The 24,956-nt window shown below is 47.1% G+C and overlaps 1 protein-coding gene across 2 annotated transcripts; it reads right to left on the bottom strand.

The window, feature by feature from the left end:
* Positions 1-2,525: 2,525 nt before the first annotated feature.
* rpp21 (ribonuclease P 21 subunit) lies at positions 2,526-6,428 on the bottom strand. 2 transcript variants are annotated; one of them, XM_055648161.1, is made up of 5 exons: positions 6,285-6,426; positions 5,964-6,064; positions 4,742-4,824; positions 3,546-3,659; positions 2,526-2,702 (listed from the first exon to the last, which is right to left on the bottom strand). In XM_055648161.1, exons 1-5 carry the CDS (start codon positions 6,339-6,341, stop codon positions 2,566-2,568), a joined length of 492 nt encoding a protein of 163 aa, XP_055504136.1. In that variant the 5' UTR covers positions 6,342-6,426; the 3' UTR covers positions 2,526-2,565. The 2 variants fall into 2 exon arrangements, with proteins under 2 accessions (XP_055504136.1, XP_055504137.1); XM_055648162.1 differs by lacking the exon at positions 3,546-3,659 and having other exon boundaries at positions 6,285-6,428.
* Positions 6,429-24,956: the final 18,528 nt, after the last annotated feature.

The following is a 24,956-nucleotide window of genomic DNA, read 5'->3' as shown; positions in this document are numbered from 1 at the left end:
TGCGCTCCAAGGAATAAAGTCCTAGCCTGCCCCAACCTCTCCTCTCAGGTTCTGGCAACATCCTTGTAAATCTTCTCTGCACTCTTTCCAGCATGACGACATTCTTCCTATAGAAGGGTGACCAAAACTGAACACAATACTCCAAATGTGGCCTCATCTCTTACTCCTAACTGGTCTGCCACCAGGTGGCGCCTATGATGGCCGCCTCACCAGCAGTCTGTCTTGTCCTTTGTCTGTTTTTATTATTTTAAGTATGTTTTGAATGTTTGTTTTAATGTCTCTTGGTATGTTTTATGTGGGGAGGGTGGGATCGGGGAAACTTTCTTCAGTCGCTTGCGTTGACGGAGATGCGATTTTTCTCCGTGACACATCCCCGTCCCCCCCTTTGCGGCCTACAACGTGGAGTGGTGCAGCCTTTCCTGGAGACCGGCCCGGAGCTTCAAGCCGCGAGTGCGGCGCGGACTTACCATCACTGAGTCTGGGATCTTTTGCCGAGGATCGCCAGTGTTGGAGCTCCGATCGCGGGGCCTGTGGGCTTGAACACCGTGAAGCAGCGGTCTCTGGTAAGAAATGGCCAGAGTTTTGATCATCTCGACGAAAGGACTTGAACAGCGGACCGTCGGCAACGACCCCGTTCAAAGGCCCCGACCACGGGTGAACAAAGGAGGAAGATGACTGAACTTTATTGCCTTCCATCAGTGAGGAATGTTGATTCCACTGTGGTGGATATTCATGTTAAACTTTATTTTATGTGCTGTGTGCATTTTTGCTTTTTTACTTAGTATGGCTGTATTGTAACTCGAATTTCACTGTACCTTAATTGGTAGATGTGACATTTAAATTGAATTTTGTGAGCTAATTTCTGGGCAGTTTGGCCCTGCTCTCTCTCTCTCTCTCTTTGTCCCCCCCTCACTTCCCACCCCCCCCCCCCCCTCTCTCTCCCCACACGGCTCCACTCCCACCACCTCCCTCCCTCTCTCCCCCTTCCTCTCCTGCTGGACCTTTGGCCTGGGTCTGTTAACGGCATCTGAGGGGGCAGTCGCAGTTAGTGGAGCAGTAAAATGTTAGTGGAGCAATAAAATTTAATCCATGTGTAACTGAGGGAGCTCGCCGATCGTCAGCTCTTGAATTACAGGTCATTTGAAGTGTGTTTATGTGTGTGTGTGCATGTGTGTGTGTGTGCGCGCGCGAGTGAGAGTTTGTGAGAGTGCGTGTGTGAGAGAGGGAGAGGGAGTGAGAGCGAGTGTGTGTATGTGTGTGAGTGAGGGAGTGTGTGAGAGTGAGCATGTGTGTGTATGCAAGTGCGTGAGTACGCGAGGGAGAACGTATCTGGGTGTGAGAATGTGTGAGAGTGTATATGTGTTGATAAGAGAGGGAGGGAGAGAGAGGAGGGAGGGAGGAGTGGGGAGATAGGGAGGAGATGGAGTGGGGAGAGGGAGGACAGAGATAGACAGAGCACGGATAGGGAGAGAGAGGGAGAGAGGAGCGAGAGGGAAAGGAAGAGAGGGAGATAGAGAAAGTGGGCGAGTTGGGCCAAGGGACTAGTTTCCGTGCTGTGATTCTATGAGTCTATGACACTTGGACGGGTACATTGATAGGAACGGTTTAGAGAGCTATGGGCCAAATGCAGGCAGGTGGGACTAGTGTAGAGGGGGATGATGATCGGCGTGGGTAAGTTGGGCCAAGGGGCTTGTTTCTGTGCTGTATGACTCTGAGAAAGGATTAGGCGTGTTCCTCTTATTTCGCTAACTATCAGTAGCGTGCAGTGGGAAGGATAGCAGATCGGCTGGCAAAAGGTTCAGGGGGATTAGTACGTAACTCTAGCTGCCAGAAAGAAAATATGTTTACTGGCTACACAGAAGGTCTCAATACCAAATGTAATCCACTCTCACGTCCCTCGAGAGGGAACGGTCCCGCACACTCTCTGTTCTACACACGCAGGCCGACGAGGGATTATGTCACACTGGGACCGGGCCAAACATGGTGGATGCTGTATCGGGTTATAGTTCTCACATGGTGAGTCCAATTCATAGAGATCTGGAGTGTGTCAATGACAGAGAGAGAGAGAGAGTGTGTCTGTAGAGATAGAGATGGAGTGTCTCAGAGAGAGGGAGAGATAGAGAGATAGAGAGAGTTTGTCAGTCACATAGCACGGAAACAGGCCTTTCGGCCCAACTCACCTACGCCGGCCAAGATGCCCCATCTACACTAGTCCCACCTGCCCGTCTTTGGCCCATATCTCTCTAAACCGTTCCCATTCATGTACCTGTCCCTCTCTCTCCATCCACCTCACACATTCCTTTCTTCCTCTGTCCTTCTTCTCCCCCCCCTCGCTCACCCCCTTCCCCCCCCTCCTCTACCCTGCTTTTGCCCCCATCCACTTCCCCTTCCAATAAACAAATGCCGAAGCCTCTTAAACGTCACTATGGTGTCTGCCTGCACCACCACCCCCGGCAACACGTTCCAGTCGCCACCACCGTCTGTGTAAAACAACTCGGCCCACACAGAAACGTTGCCACCGTAGCGGTACAGAGTGGCTGTTTATTGGGGGTGAGGATCACTGTATCACCGGACAGGGTCACAGGTCGACATATCACCAGGTTCCTTCACTCCAAGACACTTCTCTTGCGAGCTGCGGGCAGACGTGGCCTCCACATTAGTCTCCGCAGACCGATGGACACTGGGCTTGTCTGCCTTCTCCACTGCGGGAAGAAAGCGGAGATGACTGAAACGCTCAACATGGAGGGGGGTGAGAAGGAGGAGAGAGAGGGGGGCAGAGGTGGAGGGGCAGGGGGGGAGGAGTGGGGCGAGAGGTGGGGGGTGGGGAAAAGGGAGGTGGGAAGGGGGAGGGGGGAGAGAGAGAAGGGAGAGTTCACAGATACCGCGTGGAAACCAGCCCTTTGACCCAGAGTCCATGCCAACATCACACATTAGTACCATGTTATTCTACTTTCTCATCCATTCCCTACATACTAGAGGGCAAGAGAGGCAGAGAGAGGGAGGCAGAGAGCTACGTGACAAAGAGATAAAAGAGAGAGATAGTGAGACAGAGAGAGAATTTAGTCCATGCCGCCAATTGACAAGATTAGCTAAGTTTAGAGATTCAGTGTTGAAACAGGCCCTTTGGCCCACAGAGCCCGTGCCAACCAGCGGTTACCTGCACATTAATTCTATCCTACACACTAGGCATAATTTACACAAGCCAATTAACCTATAAACCTGTACGTCTTTGGAGTGGGGGAGGAAACCAGAGCACCCTGGAAAAGCCATGTTTGCACAGGGACAACTAACAGACAGCACCCGAGGTCAGGATCAAACCTGGGTCTCTGGCACTGTAGGGCAGCAACTCTACCGCTGCGCCACTGTGCCGAGAGTAAACGAGGAGAAAGAGGGGGGGGATAGAGAGAAGGGAAGGATGGAAGGCGGTAATACCACAGTTTGTGTGCGATGGACTCTCTCTCACCCTCTTCTCCCTCTAGTCTTTTTCCTTCTCTCTCCCTCCTCCTCTCTCTCTCCCCCTCTGTCCATCCCATTCCCCCTCTCACCGCTCAGCTGTGCCTCCTCTTTATCGACCCACAGACAGTAGTCGGGACGATTCAGAAACTTTTTGCTGGTGCCGCAAGCGACGCAGGTGACTGTGGTGAAACGCTGCTGACGTTCTGTGAAAATCAACCAGAGAAAACGCACAGTGGGAGCAGGGCCGTCTTAACACATGGCCACGCTGGGCAGTTGCCCGGGGCCCCACGATCATTGGGACCCCATGCTAATCTATGTATTGTAGAATGTTATTGTTCAACATGAAAACGGAGAAGAACATATAAGAAGTAAAGTAGATGAGCTTGAGGCTCAGTTAGAGGTTGGTAGATATAACATTGTGGGGATTACCGAGACGTGGCTGCAGGAGGATCGGGTCTGGGAACTTAATTTTTAGGGTTATACATCCTATAGAAAGGACAGGCAGGTGGGGAGAGGGGGGGGGGGGGGGTAGCTCTTCTCGTGAGGAATGGAATTCAGTCCCTTGCGAGGCAAGACATAGGGACTGATGAGGTAGAGTCACTGTGGATTGAGTTGAGGAATTGCAAAGGCAAGAAAACACTAATTGGTGTTATCTGCAGACCCCCAAATAATAGCCCGGATGAAGGGTGTAAGTTGCAGCAGGAGTTAAAACTGGCATGTAACAGAGGTAATGCCACTGTGGTGTTGGGGAGGCCATTTAAGACGGAGGTGAGAAAAAAAAATTGCACCCTGAGAGTTGTGAATTTGTGGAATTTCCTGCCACATCACTGGATGGATATAAGTGAGAGTTAGATAGGGGCTAGGGACATGGAATCATGGGATATGGGGAGAAGGCAGGCATGGGTTATTGATTGGGGACGATCAGCCATGATCACAATGAATGGTGGTGCTGGCTCGAAGGGCTGAATGACCTTCTTCGGCACCTATTTTCTATGTTTCTATGCAACATCCCAAGTGCAGGACGACATATTTGATTTGGCATAAATAAACTGGCAGTGTAGGGGCCCCAGGGCACTACTTTGCCCGTGGGCCTACAATGCTGTTAAGACTGCCCTGAGTGGGAGCGCCACACTGTCAGGGAGCCCATAATCCAGACCCACATTCCCCAGTGCTGGGGCAGTGGAGCGTTGTACTGTCAGGGAGGTGAGCGGAGAGCGGGCTCAGGGTGCGTGCGAGGGGGGAGAGTGGAGTAGATGTTCAGAAGAGCAGGGGAGCAGCTCCTTACTTCTTTGCCTGACTTTGGAAGTGATTCCTGGCACCAGGAGAGAGAAGCATTTCTTGCATACGCAGCGTTTCACTGACGGGTCCCTGGACAAGACAAAACCGCAGATTAGTGCAGAATCTTCACCTAGGCCAGAAGCAGGCCCCTTGGGCCACTCTTGCTATTATCCACATCTGCACCTTCCCACCCCTTTACACACAAAAGGACGGCACGGTGGCGCAGCAGTAGAGTTGCTGCTTACAGCGCCAGAGACCTGGGTTTGATCCTGACTACGGGTGCTGTCTGTACGGAGTTTGTATGTTCTCCCCGTGACCGTCTGGGTTTTCTCTTTAAGATCTTTAGTTTCCTCCCACACTCCAAAGACGTACAGGTTTGTATGTTAATTGGCTTGGTATAAATGTAAATCGTCCCAAGTGCGTGTAGGATAGTGTTAATGTGTGGGGATCTCTGGTCGGTGGGCCGAAGGGCCTGTTTCCTCTAAACTAAACTGCAGAGTTGTGGACACAGCCCGGACCATCACACAAACCAACCTCCCTTCCGTTGACTCCATTTGCACTTCACGCTGCCTCGGCAAGGCCAGCAGCATAATCAAAGACCAGTCTCATCCTGTAACTCCCTTTTCTCCCCTTTCCCAGCAGGCAAGAGATACTGAAGTGTGAGAACGTACACCTCCAGATTCAGGGACAGTTTCTTCCCAGCTGTTATCAGGCAACTGATCCATCACACCACAACCAGAGAGCAGTCCTGATGTACCATCTGCCTCAGTGGAGACTATTTTCATTATCTATCTTGCACTTCACCTTTACCAAGCATCCGTACTCTGTCGATGGCTTGATTGTAATCATGGTTGTCTATCTGCTGACTGGACCGCAACAAAAAACTTTCACTTGACTTCAGTGACACTTGTGACAATAAACTAAAGTAAACATTCTCTCCCTCCCGTCTCCCTCACCTCCCCTCCTCCTCTCCCCATTGAGTATTGTTGACCAGGTCTGTTACGCTGCTGCAAGCAAGTTTCATTCTTCAATTTCCATAACAAATGAAAAGTGAACACTTTTAACTCCTTCCTCCCCCTCTTTATTGATTTCTATCATTAACCCCTCTCTCTTTCTCTCATTAACCTCTCTCTCTGCCCCTCCCCCCCCCCAATCTCTCTCTCTCCCCCCCTCGCTGTCCCCCCCCCCCCCATCTCTCTCCCCCCGGTGTGGGATCGGACTGTGCTCACCGCCGTAGCACCAGCCGGCGGCAGACACTGCGCTGGGTGTGGGAGAGGAAGCGAATCAGGCCCGGCTGCCCTGGGTTGGTCGCCAACATCAGGTGGGCTGCCTGTGGGGGGGAGAGATGAGAGTCGGTTAGAGTCGGGTCACGGGCAGGGTTTGGGGCACGGGCCGGGTGATGAGACGGTTCAGGTGAGGCCACTGGGAACGGGTCAGCATCCGCGGTCCGGGAGTGTGGGGAGGGATGGAGGGGTCACGGAGTTGGGTTAAAGGGTTTAGGCGTGTGGGGTCAATGGGTCAAGGGGTCAAGGGGTCAGGGGGGCTGTAACCTGATGCAGAAAGTTGACCCGCAGCAGCGCGTCGCGGTCCCGTACCGCCGGCGTCATCGCACGCCTTGCGTCATGGCGTCACCGTCCCCGCCGCCTGACGTCATCGCGTCGCCGCCGTGCGTCATGGCGTCACCGCCGCCCTGCATCCCCTTGCGCCACCTCACGTGACCGGCGGCGCCCCGCCCTCACACACAGACCTGGGGGAATCTTTGGGGGGAACCATAGTCTCTTCAAACCGGCACTGCAGTGGGTGCAGGGACCGCTGGTTCAAGCCTTTTGCACCAATAGTTAATTAGTTCAGATCCCAACTATACTTCTGGCTCACGAATGGCATGTTGGCCTTCATTGCGAGAGGATTTGAGTTTAGAAGCAAGGAGGTCCTACTGCAGTTGTACAGGGCCCTGGTGAGACCACACCTGGAGTATTGTGTGTGCAGTTGTTGGTCTCTTAATTTGAGGAATGACATTCTTGCTATTGAGGGAGTGCAGCGTAGGTTCACCAGGTTAATTCCCGGGATGGCAGGACTGACATATGAAAGAATGGGTCGACTGGGCTTGTATTCACTGGAATTTAGAAGGATGAGAGGGTATCTTATAGAAACATAACATTCTGAGAGAATTGGACAGGCTAGATGCAGGAAAAATGTTCCTGATGTTGGGGAAGTCCAGAACCAGGGGTCACAGTTTTAAGAATAAATTCAAGATTCAAGATTCAATTTAATTGTCATTTGGACCCCTTGAGGTCCAAACGAAATGCCGTTTCTGCAGCCATACATTACAAACAAATAGACCCAAGACACAACATAATTTACATAAACATCCATCACATTGCTGTGATGGAGGGCCAAAAAAACTTATCTCCCCACTGCACAGTCCCCCTCCCCGATGTCAGAGTCAAAGTCAAAGCCCCCGGCTTTTATTAGACCAAGTTCCCCCAATGCAAGATTCCACCCAACGCAAGCCGTTCCCCCAACGCAATATTGCACCACTCACGCATAGCCCCCTACTGTGCAGGCATGGCTCATTTCTCCTCATCCCCAACACTCCCCCCTCCTCTTCACCGTCCCGCTTCAATCCCTAGAGAGGGTGGGGTGATCGAGAGGGGGGGGGGGGGGGGATAGGGAGGGGGGGGGGCAGAGAGACAGGGAGGGGAATGGGGGTGGTGAGGGAGGGGGGGGGGGAGGAGGAGAGGAGGGGGGAAGGAGGGTAGAGATGCAGGGAGGGGGGCAGAGAAGGAGGAGAAGAGTAACGGAGGGGAGGTGGCAGAGAGGGAGGAGAGGAGTAATGGAGGGGAGGGGGGTAGAGAGGGGTGGGGGGAGAGAGGGCAAGGGAGGGAGGAGGTAGACAGTAGATAGGGAGGCGGATCTCCATCTACCCCTCCCCAACTCCTCCTCCACCCCAATCCCCACCCCATCTCCTCCTCATTTCATTCATCCTCCTCCCTTCACTCCCATTTTCTGCCACAGGTCCAAGCCAGGTCGTAGAGCACTGCCTGGGCCTGGAACTCGGCCTGGTTCTCGTACTTGGCCCGGCCCTGGCTGTAGACTCCAGCTGTCTGCTCGGCCACCGCCTGGGCTATAGTGCAGGCTACGACATCATCTCCGGATTCGTCTGTGACCACGAACCCAGGCTCGTCCTTGGTTTCAGCGGCGGCTTCTTTTTCCGCCCCGGTCGCAGCCCCATCCCAAGTCCCGGGATCGGCCCACACGCCAGCTCCAGCACCACACTCACCACCAGGCGTCGGCAGCCATCGCCATGCTGGAGTACCCCTCCCTCCCGGAGCGTCCCATCCTGCCTTGCGAGTGCATGGTGATGTAACCACAAATGGGTGTGTTTTCGTTGCGTTTTTAAAAGGTTGAATTATTAAAAAACCTTGGAAAAATAGGCGGTAATACGATGGGAAGATGTATATCGCCTCGACAGGAAGAATGTGAGTATAATGTGTGAAAATGGGAAGGCTGGGGCATAGCGTTTGGAAGAAAATAGGGCACGCACATGCACACACACACACACACAAAATCCGTCATGTTTAGTATTTTGTTGCATATCCTTTGCATTGCAGTTTTATAGGGCTCTAGTAAGACCACATCTGGAGTCTTGCGTACAGTTTTGGTCTCCTAATTTGAGGTTCACGAGATTGATCCCTGGGATGGCGGGACTGTCATATGAGGAAAGATTGAAAAGACGAGGCTTGTATTCACTGGCGTTTACAAGGATGATGGGGAATCTTTTAGAAACATACAAAATTATAAAAGGACTGGACAAGCTAGATGCAGGCAAAATGTTCTCAATGTTGGGCGAGTCCAGAACCAGGGGCCACAGTCTTAGAATAAATGGCGGTGCTGGCTCGAAGGGCTGAATGGCCTCCTTCTGCACCTATTTTCTATGTCTAGATCATTATATTAAAAAAAACAATTTAAAAAATATTTCTAATTGTTCCAATCTTTCTCCCCAAATTAAAAATTTTTAATTAACAGATTTTGTTCTAGAAACATAGAAACATAGAAATTAGGTGCAGGAGTAGGCCATTCGGCCCTTCGAGCCGGCACCGCCATTCAATATGATCATGGCTGATCATCCAACTCAGTATCCCGTACCTGCCTTCTCTCCATACCCCCTGATCCCCTTAGCCACAAGGGCCACATCTAACTCCCTCTTAAATATAGCCAATGAACTGGCCTCAAATACCCTCTGTGGCAGAGAGTTCCATAGATTCACCACTCTCTGCGTGAAAAAAGTTCTTCTCATCTCGGTTTTAAAGGATTTCCCCATTATCCTTAGACCCCTTGTCCTGGACTTCCCTAACATCGGGAACAATCTTCCTGCAGATAAAGATTCTGAGATAAAGGCATCTCCAATCTCATCTAACACGTCTACCTGAATGCTACATGGCCATCGTGGAATTCAGGTCTCTATTTGAACTCAATTCAAAAGATAAGTACAGGTAATAGGAAAAAAAAAAACTTAAAGTTAAGAGGAAAAAAAAGAATAAACAATTAATTTTTATAGATTGCAAGCTCATCCTATTTCATCTAAGCAGGGAGAAGAACTGATTGGCTGAAGCCCGTGGGGAAGGTGAGTAAGTCACGGGAAAAACTGAGGAATTTGGTTTGTAAATTGGTAAATTAGGCAATATAAGCAAGGCTGCTCTAGGGGAGCGGCAATGAGGGAGCGGCCCTGTGAGTAAAGTGTCTTTGGCTCGAGTCTTCGGAGAGGAGGCTACGCAAAACGCTGGAGAGGGAGAGGCGAAAGAAGGAAATGTCAAGCTAGCTGATTCAGTACGATGCTTGCAGTATATGGGAGGTCAAGGACACCACTGGTGCCTCTGGCTGCTACAAATGTGAAAAGTGCATCCAGGTACAGCTCCTGAAGGACTATGTTGGGGAACTGGAGAAGCAAGTAGATGACCTCAGGTTCGTCCCAGAAGCCGAGTCATTCCTCGACGAATCCTACAGCAAGATTGTTACACCTAAGGTACTGGAAGAGAGAAGGTGGGTTATGGTGAGAAAGGGAAGTAAACGTGGAATGCAAACCTCCCCGGGTGTTGTACCTCTTGTGAACAGGTTCACCCACTTAGAAGCTGTACGGACAGAAGACATTAACGCACTGAACGGCGCACTGGCTTGCGAAGCAAAAAGTGCTGTTGAGCCAAAACCAAAGAGGCCGACGTCAGGCAACACCGTGGTAGTTGGAGACTCCATTGTGAGAGGTACGGACAGGGGTTTCTGCGGCAACAGGCGGGATTCGAGGATGGTGTGCTGCCTCCCTGGTGCCAGAATCCAGGATGTCACGGACAGAGTGCAAAAAATCCTCAAGGGCGAAGGTGAACAGCCAGAAGTTCAAAGGTAAATTTTACTTCAGAGTCACGTGAGTGACTACGTGAAGAACCCCGCTTACGACGCATGCGTGTCATATCGCTACATGCATTGCAACGAGTCACACCTGGGGAGGACGTCCCCTTGAACGGGAGAAGAGAAAAAGCCGACGAATGGCAGGTAAGTGACTGCATTTCAAACTTTTGTAGGAAATGGACAGAGTAACTCGGAGAAAGGCTGTGAGGAAGGTGCAGGACGTAAGTCGGGAAGGAGCCAGGGACCTGCAGCAGCCGACGGCACGGAGATTCCTATGGAGGAACCAGCTGTGCCCGACTTAAACCCCGCGCCGGCAAAATCTATTTCTCGGCCGGGCGGGAAGGTAAAGCGAAAATTGCATCACTATGAAAGTGATGTGGTCATGGAGCAGCCAGGAGCGGCCAGTTTTACGGAGCTGAAAAGCCGGTACGAGTGGCTGGAGGATGATCAGCCGCCAGCGACAGGTGCCCGTGAGTACCGGGACCGTGAGGAGCGGCATGATTATATCGGGCGGCCGGGAGCGACCAGTGCCCGTAGGCATGGGGACCGGCTGCAGGAGAAACCGCGTGCGACTAGTGCCCGAGAGCACCAAGGTCGGCAGGAGCGGTCGTATAATTTAAAGCACCCGCGATCGACTAGTGCCCGAGAGCATGAAAGTCGGCTGGAGCGGTTGCTGGAGGAAATTCTCCAGAGTGGCAGGACCCGGGATATGGAGGATAGCCACAGTGGGCAAAATATAAGTCCCACAGCAGATTCCCATAAAGGGCTGCATGAAATATCATACTCCTCTGAGGAGGGTATTGAAGGTCTGACTGGGTCAGAATCTGAGCAGGAGATGGAGCCACCTTCCCCTATTGAAGGGGAGAAAAAACAACCTGCTGGACATGGTGGGCCAGTACTTCCAGCAGGAACAAACTGGGAAGGATCTCGAGGATCCCATCAACTTCAAGCCAATACTTTTGCTGAAGTGTTGGCAAGGCATTTACCCCCGGGCAATTGTGGTGCTCTTAATGTAGCCAGTGTCAACCGGTGCATTTGGAGACATGTTGGGCAAGCCATTAGGAGTCAGGATATTAAAATCCAAAATGCCCTGAAAGGTCTCACGGCGGGCATAACAGTCTTGGCCCGCACGTTAGAAAAGGTGGACATGACTAGTGACCACAAGGATGCCATAGCACTATTCTGCAACGTGCAGTTTGAACTGAATAATATTAGAAAGGGGGCCATTCAGCCAGCTCTAGATCCTAAGTTCGCTATACTGTGTAAGCAAAGGGCTATAATACCTCAAACCCTGTTATTTGGGGGAGACCTGTCCAAACAGGTTAAAGATTTGGTGGAGAGAGGCCAGAGGTACCCAGCAGCAGCGTCCTTTTTTAGGGTTTGGCCCGGGACGACCACTGTGGAAGATGCGAAAGCCTCTACTTCAGCATCTACCCCAACCTCAACCTCAAGGCCCTCCACAACCACGAATGAAAACAAGAAAATAACTCAGTTACCACCGATAACCATGGAGGTAGGTGAATCTGGGGCTCCAGAATTAATAGGGAGCACGGAAGTCGGAAGGACATTGCAACTTCATTTGGAAGCATGGTGTAATATAACTATGGACAGATATATCCTTAGCAGTATTAAGGGATATCTGATAGAGTTTATACACAAACAAAACCCTCCAGTACAACATACACCGGACAGAATATACATGCTTACTAAATTGGAACAAGCTAAAGCTCACATAGAACTACAAAGATTATTCACTAAAGGAGTAATTGAACAAACCAAACATGAACAACAGGAATTTGTCTCAAACATATTTATTAGAAACAAGAAAGATGGGGGTTGCCGTATTTTATTTATTTATCAACGCTTAACAATTTTGTGCAATATGTTCATTTTAAAATGGATACTTTTAGCACTGCTAAAGAGTTAGTTTCAGCAGGCTACTTTATGGCAACTATTGATCTTAAAGATGCTTACTGTACAATACCCATCAGAGGTAAACACAGGCGGTTTTTGAAATTTAACTGGATGAGACAGCCGTGGCAATATAAGGCGCTACCAAACGGGCTAACGTCAGCCCCCAGATTATTTACAAAAAATCTTAAACCAGCTTTGGCATTGCTGCGACAACAAAAACATATATACTTATTGTGGGAAAAAAAACTTATGAATTGGCATGTCAGGCAGTGGTTGCCACAAAACAATTGTTTGAAGATCTGGGATTCATTATCCATCCAATTAAGTCAAAATTAACACCATCAACTAATATTGATTACTTGGGGTTCACCATTAACACAATTAATATGTTAGTGACTTTACCAATTGGGAACCACAGAGTTACGAAAGGATTGCTGAGAGCTTATTAATACCTTTAAACCATCCATTAGACGGGTAGCCAGGATGATTGGGAAAATAGTGGCCACATTTCCTGCCATACAATTTGGGCCATTACATGACCAAAATTTACAGAGAGAGAAAATTAGAGCACTCAAAATTAATAGAGGCCATTTTGATCGGCCAATGGAGCTAACAATTGAAGCCATTAAAGAATTACAATGGTGGGAACACAATGTTAAGTATTGCTCCAACCCAATAGTTATTGACAACCCGTCTGTGGTATTACAAACAGATGCCAGTGCAATTGGTTGGGGTGCAACTGATACCAGCTCAAGCTGTGGAGGGAGATCGAATATACAAGAAGCTAACCTACTTAACACTAAGGGTATAAATTACTTAGAAATGTTAAGTGCGTTTTATGGGCTAAAATCTTATTGCTCAGGAATGAAACAGCAGCATGTTAGATTGCAGGTAGATAATACGACGGTGGTGGCATATATAAATCATATGGGTGGAAATATATCAACATCTTGTGATGAATTGGCAAACTCAATTTGGCAATGGTGCGTCCAAAGGAATATTTGGTTATCGGCTACGTATCTACCAGGGATACTAAATTCAGTGGCAGACGCCAGGTCACGAAACTTTAATGAAAATACTGAATGGATGTTGGATAGAACGGTATTTGCTGAAATCACAGTAAAGTATGGAAGGCCGGATATTGATCTTTTTGCATCCAGGTTAAATCACCATTTGCCGAGGTATGTATCATGGGAACCAGATCCTGGGGCAGAAGCTACAGATGCATTCTCACTGCACTGGGGGAAATGGTTCATTTATGCATTTCCTCCTTTCTGCCTCATCAATCGGGTACTAAGGAAAATTCAACAGGATTCGGCATCTGGGATTCTCATAGTACCTGATTGGCCTACCCAACCATGGTCCTCGGTGATACAGGACATGGTGCTGGAACCATGTATAACTTTAAGACATAGTCCTAAGTTGCTGGTGCATCCAGTAACTCAGGATAGCCACCCATGCCATAAAAATATTGATTTATTGGGTTGCAGACTCTAAAAGACCCGCTACGGGACATGGGGCTATCAAAAAGAACTGTGGACATGATCACAGCAGCACAAAGAAGGTCTACACAAAAACAGTATTTAGGACATATTAGAAAATGGACTAATTACTGCCATAATAACCATCTGGACCGCAGAAATAAGGATGTTCCGGCGGTGCTATAGTTTCTCACCAGCCTGCACTATGAAGGACTTAGTTACAGCACTGTGAATAGTGCCAGAAGTGCATTCAGATTCAGATTCAGATTCAATTTTAATTGTCATTGTCAGTGTACAGTACAGAGACAACGAAATGCATTTAGCATCTCCCTTGAAGAGCGACATAGCAAACGATATGCAAGCGATATGCATAGCAAGCGACATAGCAAACAATAGCATTGTCAAGTTATTTGTGGCAAGGAACAGAAAGACAGTCTGTGGGATCACATCCTCTGGTAGTTAAACTTTTAAGAGGCATCTTTAACACAAAGCCACCCAAAACAAGATACAACCAAATCTGAGATGTAAGTGTGGTCCTGACCATGCTAAGGAATCGGTCGCCGGCTACAGCATTAACTCTGGACAAACTAACTAGGAAAATGGTAATGCTGATGGCGCTGGTCACAGCGCAAAGGGTCCAGTCATTGCAAAAATTAAGACTGGATGGCTTGACTATGGCGGCAGGAAGTTTGGTTTTTGTGATCCAGGACCTTATCAAACAAAATAGACCAGAATCAGCGGGGCAGGTCATAGAATTTATGGCCTACCCGGAGGACGAACACCTCTGTATAGTGAAGCACATTTTGTTATACATTAAAAGGACAAAGGCTATCAGAGGCAAGGAAATGGCTCTTTTAATCAGCCATAAGAAACCGTACCGTAGAGTGTCAACTCAGACCATTTCGAGGTGGCTGAAAGATGGGTTAAGAAAGGCGGGAGTGGACACTAACATATTTAAATCCCACCACCAGGGCTGCAGCTACATCTGCAGCAAAACGCCTTGATGTATCCATGGACCAAATTCTCAGGATTGCAGGATGGTCGTCGGAGGAAACGTTTCAGAAATTTTATAACAAAGCAGTTAGGAGTATAGGAACGTTTTCGGGAAAAAAATTTAAGTTCTGTATGATAATTTATCCCTGAAGAATACAAGGGTTATGATTTGAATTAATAAAATATTATTTATCATTTACATTAAATAATTAGTATGAATGTTTTTGAATATCATTAACAATTTCTCCCAAACTACCAAGGCAGTTGTGAAGCATGGACTCGTTCCACGGCATGAGGTCACAGAGCTTTGAAATCTTCACGTAGTCACTCACGTGACTCTGAAGTAAAATAGTAAGATTAAACGAGAACTTACCAGTTAGAAGTTTGATCTTTATTTTATGAGGAGGAACGTTGAGGGAATACGTGCCTTCCGCTCCCACCCTCGTATGGTCATATGTTAAACTGGTATCTCTTTAATAATCTTACTATCTTAGGTCATTATAGTGTATCTGTGACCTCACACCGCTGTTTTGAAGGATGACACGCATGCGTCGTAAGCGGGGTTCTTCACGTATTCCCTCAACGTTCCTCCTCATAAAATAAAGATCAAACTTCAAACTGGTAAGTTCTCGTTTAATCCTACTATTTATTGTCACATACACCAATTGGTGTAGTGCATTAAGTTGCCATTGCAGCACATTAATAAGAATACAACATTACATTATAAGAAATTTAAACATTAAACATAAAACAACCCCCCCCCCCCCCCCCCCCCCCCCCCCCCCCCCCCCCCCCCCAATGGTTCCTACCGTGAGGGAAGGCACATAGTCCAGTCTTCATCCTCTTGTCCACCCAGAGTCAGGCCTATTGAGGCCTCTGCAGTCGCCGCTACGGGGCCCGATGTTTCAGGCCCTTCTCGCTGGGTGATGGTGCTCTGGCAGTGGGCGAAGCCTCTCAGCGGCTTGAGATGCCTGGAACGGCCGCTTCCTTACCAGAGACCGCGGCTCCCGAAGCCAACAGGCTGCGCTGGACGGATCTCCACCACCGGCGATCCCGGCGAGAGATCCCAGGCTCTCGTTTAAGGTCAGCGCCGCCGCCCGTGGCTGGCCGCTCCACAGTCCCGCAGCTCATCGGTGGGCTCAGCACACCGGATCTCCAGTTCAGCGACCCAGGCAAGGCATCGCCTGCTCCACTCCGCGATAGTGCTCCAGCGCTGTGCCGCCGCCGAAGCCGTGATTCTGGCTGATCCACTCAGGAAACGTCGTTCCAGACCCGATGGAAGGCCGCGAGGATGGGTCAAAGATGCTGATCGGAGGGAATCCGCCTCTCCGTCCAGGTAGAGACTAGGAAAAGCAGTTTCCCCCTCCCCCACCCCCCACATAAAAAGTCTAGTCCTCCAAAACAAAACACTATTTAACATACAAAAAATTTAAAAAAAGCGAAAAGACGAACAGCTGCAGGCAAGGCAGCCATACCCAACTGGATGGCGCACCCTAGTTGTAGTGCATGTTGGCACAAACAATGTCGGAAAGAAGGGGATGAATATTCTGAAGCGTGACTTTAGAGAGCTCGGAAAATTGCTGAAAAGCTGGACGTCCATGGTGGTTATCTCCGGTTTGCTTCCAGTTCCTTGTGCTGCCGATGTTTCTATGTTTCCATCTGACATGGACCATTTCATCAAAAGGTGCATATATATGAATATATAAATATAGCCTGGGACTGGATGTCAAGTATTCTGGTATGCTTTGGGAGAAATTAAAAAGACATAGCAAAATTATGAACACGGGAAAATGAAGCTGCTAGTATCTTGGGGGCATAGCCTTGAAACAAACACTGAGCTAAGATAAGAAACAGAACTTGGATGAGTGACAACTCAAAAAAACATGAAGATTTGATGAGGGCCATAACTTGGATGAGTGACAACTTGAAAGAACATCTTACAATACTTTTGAAATAGCTTTTCGGTTTTAACAAATACTAACCTTCGAACATTTAAATAAAGCAAGTACAAAAACAGGCAAAAAACACAAACTTAATCCGAGAAGAATTAGCCAAAGAGGCGCAGCCCCCCTCGTTTCCAAAAAAATTAGAGACGTCTCTCTTCTTCTTGCGTATGACGTGCACAGCCTAAAGTTGTAGGACAACTTGTTCCATTTGATCTTACTTGATTGTGCATGCCAGGTTAATTGCATTCGTCGAAACAGGGCGGACCACGTGAAGGTTGCAATCTCCCACCCCAGACGTCTCTCTGTATTAATTTTATATTCCCCTCCCTTATCTGACAAAAGCTGTTCTGTTTTAAAGAATCCTTGTTTCTATGGGAACCAATTTGCAGAATTACCAAGCTAGGAAATTTCCTTGGCAGATTTTGTGAACTAGGACTGGGAGGTTTGCAAAAGTCGTCTTCTTTGTTGGAGTGAGAATTAAAATGAACAAAGGCAGTAGTTAAATGTAATGGTGGGCGGGCTAATGTTCAAAATAGGAGTGGTCTGAGCTGTGATTGGACAGTGATCCAGATTGGGATTGGCCACCACCCCCTTCTTCTATAGACAGGACCGCCATTGCCAGACATAGGGTCTTGTGTAGCAGCAGATTTTCATATCTTTCAGGTAATTAGCACCCTAGCCGCTATTTGGATGAGAATGGCTGAAGGGGGTGTCTTCTAAACGCACGCGAGCTCATTCACAGAGACCTTCAGAGCTTCTTCACAGATATGGCTTCAAAACACAGTCTTGATGAATAAATGCTTTATTGTTGATAGGAAACATCCAAGTTTCTACCGACTCGTTACTACAATCTTCTTCGAACTCCAGCTTATTACTTTAGACATTAGAAAACTCCTCGTGTCTCCGTAACACTGGCAAGATCTGGCATGATCTCCTTTAGATCTCCTGTGGACCTCGCATGGCCCGTATGGTAGAAGGGTCAACCTTCCCCATCGGCTCTCCAAACTAATCTAAAAAGTAAACTTCTGCGCAAGCATCTAAGCTCCAAACATGCCTAAAAGCATGTCATAAATCCCACCCACAATATAACGGGTAGTCTAAAATTTAAAGGCACATGCCATCCTCAATGACATGCAAAACAGGCCAAATGGCCACTACATCTTGAGAGGACCTCAAGAGTACTTACTAGTACCGGCTTTTTTCTCCAAAATCTTATCAGTACTTTCTTTCTCTGCCTTAGCCCTTATCTCCTATTCCTCTGCCCGCTGGCATTCCATCTGAAGTACTTTCCATTGACTTGACTTCTTTTAATAGTTCTCTCTTTATTCCACAATACAATTACTCTATTACAAGCATAATTCATCCAACCACTATCTCACATGTTCCCTCTCCCCCATTCCCCTCCTCTCGCCCCCTCTCTCGGCCCCTCCTCTCCCCCGCCCTTGACTAATCTTCTCGAATTTTTTGAGGATGTAACTAGGAAAATGGACATGGGAGAGGCAGTGGATGTAGTGTACCTGGACTTTCAGAAAGCATTTGATAAGGTCCCACATAGGAGATTAGTGCGCAAAATTAGGGCACATGGTATTGGGGGGTAGAGTGCTGACATGGATAGAGAAGTGGTTGGCAGACAGGAAACAAATAGTAGGGATTAACGGGTCCCTTTCAGAATGGCAGGCAGTGACTAGTGGGGTACCGCAAGGCTCGGTGCTGGGACCGCAGCTATTTACAATATACATCAATGATTTAGATGAAGGGATTCAAAGTAACATTAGCAAATTTGCAGATGACACAAAGCTGGGTAGCCGTGTGAACAGTGAGGAGGATGCAATGAGAATGAAGGGTGATTTGGACAGGTTGGGTGAGTGGGCAGATGCATGGCAGATGCAGTATTATGTGGATAAATGTGAGATTATCCACTTTGGTAGCTAAAGCAGGAAGGCAGATTTTTTTGTAAATGGTGTCAAGTTGGGAATAGGGGAAGTACAACGGGATCTGGGGGGTCCTTGTTCATCAGTCAATGAAAGTAAGCATGCAGGTACAGCAGGCAGTGAAGAAAGCAAATGGCATGTTGGCCTTCATAACAAGAGGAGTTGAGTATAGGAGCAAAGAGGTCCTTCCGCAGTTGTATAGGGCCCCAGTGAGACCACACTTGGAGTATTGTGTGCAGTTTTGGTCCCCTAATTTGAGGAAGGACATTCTTGCTATTGAGATGGCGGGACCATCATATGCTGAGAGAATGGAGCGTCTGGGCTTGTATTCTCTGGAGTTTAGACGGATGAGAGGGGATCTTATTGAAAGGTTATTAAGGGTTTGGATATGCTAGAGGCAGGAAACATGTTCCCGATGTTGGAGTGAAAATTGCTCGTTCTAAGCTTCTCCAGTCTTGTTTCAGTCTGGCACTTGCACATCTAAACTTTATTTTGACAAAACACCATTACAGTTCCCACTACTGTACCTAACCACCGCGGGTTCGATCCTCATATCTGCCTGATCAATCCCTCTTGGCCTCGCTCAAACAGAGACACTCCAAAACGTCACGCAGTCCTAAGCACTCTCCCAGAAGATCGACACAGGACCTGATGGTAGCGGACTATTATAGGTCCCCAGACCATGAGGGGGCGAACCACATGGGGGTGGTCTCTTTACAATCCAATTACAGATATCGATTAACCCCATACATGACAGACATTTCCCTAACCCAATGACATAGTGGCTAATACATTGTATTCAAACAGTGTTTCTCAGAGGAAACGAACATCGCAATATGTACCCTGATATGCAGGAAAACCAGACATGGCTCAATACTTAATCCAATCAACATCCAGCAAAGTAAAGCTTTGCAACATTATTTATAATGAGTATGTCTGGCTTACATTCATCCAATCTATTCTCTGCATTTTGCACCAAATTGTCAGGGTCTGCAGATGTACCCATTCTATTCCTGCAGCTCTGATTTATGCTCTAGACAAACTGGTAACATTTTGCAGATTGTCCCATTTCTACAGAAAGCACTTTTAAATTGACCAAATGGCCCAGCAGCCCAGAAGCCTTTACTCAATTTCAGTTCTAGCCTCTCCAATTTGGCCAGGATTAACATTCCTTCCTTTTACCATCTATGATAAACCATCATTTATGATAACTCAGTAGTCAGATAATCAGATAACCAGATATAAATAGGTGTGTCTTTTACATTCTCCATCTATCAACAACACAAGATGATGATGTTTCTTCCCAGAATCTTGTCAAGCTTCCCGAGTTTTTGTGGGCGTAGCTTCACAATTTCCATCTGTTGAGTCTTCATCCCCCGAGTTTTTGTGGAAGCGAATTCCCTCCATCCGTGTTTTTGCCCATTCTTCCATCCCTTTCCATAGTCGAACCTATAACCTATAATTCCTGAAAACATGGGACAAAGCAAGTTATCATCATGCACCCATGCTTTCCCAATCATTCACTGTAATTCTTCAATACTATCTCTTTTCCATTTCACTATTCTGCTCTTATTATATTCTGCTCTATCACTGTATTCCAGAATACTATTCTGTTCTATAATATACTCTTTACTATCCTAGGAACAACACTAATCAACTCTCCATGTTCACACAATGTTATAATGTGTATATCTGATGATGGTATCTCATATAAATTTCAGCTGGGTTCAATCCAGATTTCCCTACAGGCGTGACTCTTATTTAAAGCAAACCATGATAAATGTTCAAATTTAACCAAATTCAGTCTAAGCCTTCAATTTAATATTTTAAGCTTCAGTGTCCAACTCATCCTTCTCATTCCACAGCATTGTGGTCGATAGCACAATTCCATTCCAATTCCTGTGGAATTCCCAGCTGTTTAAATTTAAACAATCAATTTCCATATGTTGTCAATTTAATCATAAATCCAATTAAGAATGCCAATTCCAGGGACAATTTATTTCTACTTTCATAATAGAAGCCACTTTACCATCAAGGGTTAAAGAATTTAGATCCAAAAGTTAAATACATCCACTCTGATATCTCCACACTCATTCAAGTTTCTCCTTCTAACTCATTAGACTTCTCCAGTACTTCTTCCTTAGTATTTTGGCTCGGCTCTCAGTCTTGGGGTTCTCACTTATACTAGTTTCCTAACCACCGAGTAATTTCCTCATCTGGTCTCGCAAAGGGAAGTCCTGCACAGTTCCTCTTTTGACCATTTCCAATTCCAACTCTCATATTCCCTGAATAATTTCCATGTTACCAGATCTTCCCAAGTTCCATCCTTCCTGATGTTCTCTGAATAACCCTTCCCATCTTAGGCTGCCTGTCTGGGGATGAGACAATAACAATATCAATTAATAATCAAATTCCAACTATTCCTATGCCAAATCTCCCAAGTCTGTTCCAAATCTCAAACTTTAAAGTCCCTCCAATTCATTACCATACAATTTAGAGACCGAATTCAAAATTGTATAAATTTATTTCTAATAATCATAATTTAGATGCAAAGTAAGTGTTTTACCCCAAACCACAAGCTGAATGTCTTTTTATTCAAATCAGTTCTTCAAAGTGGAGCATCCTCCAATAGTTGTCATATGTTGTCAGTGTTGTTTCTCTAGGAAAGATTAGATAGTGTTAATTTCCTTCCTTCACTGGCAACAAAAGCTAGATGATGTTAAAGTTGGATACTAGGGTAGGTCTTCTTCTTCAATGGTGTTAGTTTCAAGGGAGTAGGGATACTGAGGAGCAGCTTTCACTGTCTGTTGGCCTTGCCAGATTTGTCTTAAGGGGACAGGACAGTATCGTTTCCTCCTGCTTGATGATTCCTGTTTCTGGGGAGCTACATTACCTTTGCTGTCTTCTGCCCATTCTCAAGGGGTCTGTATATTCGTCACCTCACTCCCCAGATGTCGATTATACTGTCTTGCAGGCACAAACTCAGTAACAAGTTAGTATAATAGCTCCTTTCCCCACTCCCGTACCTCCCGCACAATAAGTTTGTTTCTTCTCTCCCTAGTGCCATTTCCATTCCTTCTCACACCAGCTATTATATTTATCAGGTTTGACAAGTCTATACCCTCTCCAAACCAAACCAAGGAAAATTCAGCTCTCGGAATGGCAGATCTATCCAAGCTTTGAGATCCTCCTTTTCCTTGTCTTCCTCTGTAGTTATTTCCCTTTCCTGAATTCTTAATACAGGCCTCTGAGCTGCCGTTGGACCAGGCTGCATTAAAGTATGAACGTCTGTGGCCCGGGGGTATTTTACACCTTCTGCGGGACTTAATAGAAGTTGGCAGCTTTCTACAAGCGAACTGCCCATGGGGAATCCGTTCTACTCCCCCATCGTCGGGAAATTGCTCCAACATAATAATATTATCAATGTCAGGATCAACCCCTCCGTATCCTCCTGCTGTCTCACCCTCAGAAAAGCTACTCGATCTGTCTCTACTTCAGGAAGGATTCCTTCACTTTTGCACTACTGGATTTTCTAATTAATTTTGATACCCATTTCGACGGAACCTTCCTTCTAGCTCCTTGATCTCCCATACTATCCCCCACTGGTGGAGCAATTAAAGGAGCTAGAGAGTCCTTCCCCAATTTTTCCACTTTAGATTTGAATTTACGGGGAGGATAACGCTGACTCCTCCCATGTGCCTTGCTCGCAAGCTGCGCATGGTGTCTCTGAACTAAGAACATCAGAGTGCTGTGAGGAATGCTGTGGCTCCATTCCGAAAAATTCTACCCACTCTGGCATATTGTGAGCCTCTCGCCCTTCAAGGTCCACAGAAACTGCTGCACTCTTACCAAATTTAATAAGTATAATTTTAGTCAGCAACCCCCCCCCCCCCCCCCCCCCCCCCCCCCCCCCCCCCCCCCCCCCCCCACCCTTTAAGAGCCATCTCAGTAGTTTCCCTTTTAGAAGATGGTATTCTCTCCTGCTCCTGTTGTTGGCTTCCACTATCTTCCTTTCCCTGTTCTGGATTGTCTCGAGAAAGACCGTTTTCCTCACGTTCCCCTCTAGTCCCCAGTCTTAGAATAAATGGGAGGCCATTTAAGACTGAGGTGTGAGAAAAACATTTTCACCCAGAGAGTTGTGAATTTGTGGAATTCCCTGCCACAGAGGGCAGTGGAGGCCAAATCACTGGATGGATATAATAGAGAGTTAGATAGAGCTCTAGTGGAATCAAGGGATATGGGGAGAAGGCAGGCAAGGTTTATTGATTGGGGACGATCAGCCATGATCACAATGAATGGCTCAAAGGGCCGAATGGCCTCCTCCTGCACCTATTTTCTATGTTTCTATTTACACGCTGCTATTCTTAGACTAGGCAGCAGAACGATCTCTTTATTCATTTTCTTTCTAGTGAAAAACATTCTCCATATTCCAATTAGCTCATTCCCTTCCTCACTGTTTCAAAATCATTCAACAATTGTTTCTACATAGTTTATTCCTATTACAGATTTTAGTCCATCCAGAGGCCAAAGTTTGCTTCTCAAAACTCCATTCAATTCTCCAGATAATCCTCTAAATCTGGCTGCTTCATGTGAAAGCTTCTCGCAAATTATTCTTATCGTGCTTCCGGGTCTATTTGATAAGTCCTTCTCTGACATTCCCTACTTTCTGCACAATAGTTACAATCTATATTACTAAAAGTCTGATCTTGACCGCTTTTGGCACGCTGTGCTGTGATTTGCGAGAGAATGCCGCCACCTACGGCCGTCATTTTTGGCCACCTCGCTCAGAGCCCTCCTCCGCCTGCCTGGACTGGAGGCTTTTTCCCATCGATGAAAAATCTGAGATATATTAATGTTTTAAAAAATGTTGCCATTCTCTCTGCTGGTGGGAGAGGGGAGGGACTATAAAACCCGGAAGTGGTGTGCCTCACGCAGTCTCTGCAAGATGGAGGAAGCAAGAGGTTCACGTCTCTCTGAGCTCTGAATAACACTGATCATATGTCTACTCAACTGTGAATGCCCTGAATGTGATTTGAAAATCAAAATATGGTTGGTTTGAAGTAAAAAGGCAGTGCAAATGGTTGTTTGGGGGGGGGGGGGTTTGGGTTGAAGTGAAAAAGGCAGTGCAAATGGTTGTTTGGAGGGTTTTTGGGTTGAAGTAAAAATGGTTGTTTGGAAGGGATGGGTTGAAGTAAGAAGGCATTGCAAATGGTTGTTTGGCTAAACTTGACAACTTCCTGTTTGCACTACATTGATTTTAGATAAAACGCTACCACTTACGGCTGTGATTTTTAACCATCTTACTCAGTCCCCCTCCGCTCATCAGGTGCAGAGGATTCTTCCAATGAAAAATAAACGTGTTATTAGTGTTTTAAAATTGTTGAGAATCTCTTTCCTGTCAATCACGCCATGAAGGCCACACCTTTTCCAGTGGGAGGGATTATAAAACCCGAAGTGTGGGTGTGGTGTTTTGTGTGGTTTTATGGTGGTTTTATGATGGTTTCACCCTGCATGAAATGGTATGAAACTGCATTTGAATTTGGTTGCCTTGCACCCTCCTTGAAATGGTATTAAACTGCACTTGAATTTGGTGGCCTTGCACCCTGCTTGAAGTGGTATGAAACTGCACTTGAATTTGGTGGCCTTGCACCCTGCTTGAAGAGGTAAGAAACTGCACTTGAATTTGGTGGCCTTGCACCCTGCTTGAAGTGGTTGGAAACTGCATTTGAATTTGGTGGCCTTGCACCCTGCTTGAAGTGGTAAGAAAATAGATTTGAATTTGGTGGCCTTGCACTCTGCTTGAAGTGGTATGAAACTGCACTTGAATTATGTGGCCTTGCACCCTGCTTGAAGAGGTAAGAAACTGCTCTTGAATTTGGTGGCCTTGCACCCTGCTTGAAATGGTAAGAAAATGGATTTGAATTTGGTGGCCTTGCACTCTGCTTGAACTGGAATTTCAAGGAATAGCCGCAAGTCAACTGCCAGCCCACCAGCCGTGAGTGAGCTGCCAGCACATCAGGCTTGAGGGACTGAGCTGCCACCCCAAGAATCCATTTGGTCCACAATGTCCATACTAGCCCTCTGGAGACCAGTAGTCCCTGCAGCCAACATCACCCATACCAGCGCTCCAGAAAGCCCCCCCACCAATATTGGAATTTGTGGAGAGGTGGAATATTGCCTTGGGTGACCAGACCTCCCGTGTGAAGATGGGACCCAACGGGTCCCACTTAGTCGAGTACAAAATAAAATTCCAGACACTATTGACGATATTGAGACCACCTTTTTTACTCACCTTATGTCCCTTCTGTCAAGCTTCCGGGTTTACCGTTCGCAGGAGTTCCCACGGTACTCGCAAGAGTCATTACGGATATCGCATGGATATCGCACTGGCATCTGCGTTCATACAATGTTGCAACGCTGCTCAAGTCACTCTTGGAGAAATTCAAAAATGTTTGAATTTTCTCCCGACCTTACAAAGTTACACGACTACCTGCCGTTAGCGCCACGGAGGTCCTCGGTGGTCCACGAATGCCGTACTGCTATCGCAGAAGGTTCCC

This window comes from Leucoraja erinacea, chromosome 16 (assembly GCF_028641065.1).
Source record: "Leucoraja erinacea ecotype New England chromosome 16, Leri_hhj_1, whole genome shotgun sequence".
NCBI classification, from domain to species: domain Eukaryota; kingdom Metazoa; phylum Chordata; class Chondrichthyes; order Rajiformes; family Rajidae; genus Leucoraja; species Leucoraja erinaceus.
Note: the sequence above shows the minus strand (reverse complement) of the source record. Positions and strands in the feature narration are given on the sequence as shown.

Bases quoted from the DNA above. Each gene is read 5' to 3' on its own strand.
- rpp21 (XM_055648161.1), bottom strand. From the start codon at position 6,341: ATGACGCCGGCGGTACGGGACCGCGACGCGCTGCTGCGGGTCAACTTT. The intron at 4,825-5,963 runs GTGAGCACAGTC...TGTCTTGTCCAG, and splicing joins CGCCGGCTGGTGCTACGGCG to GGACCCGTCAGTGAAACGCT. The intron at 3,660-4,741 runs GTAAGGAGCTGC...TGATTTTCACAG, and splicing joins TTCCAAAGTCAGGCAAAGAA to AACGTCAGCAGCGTTTCACC.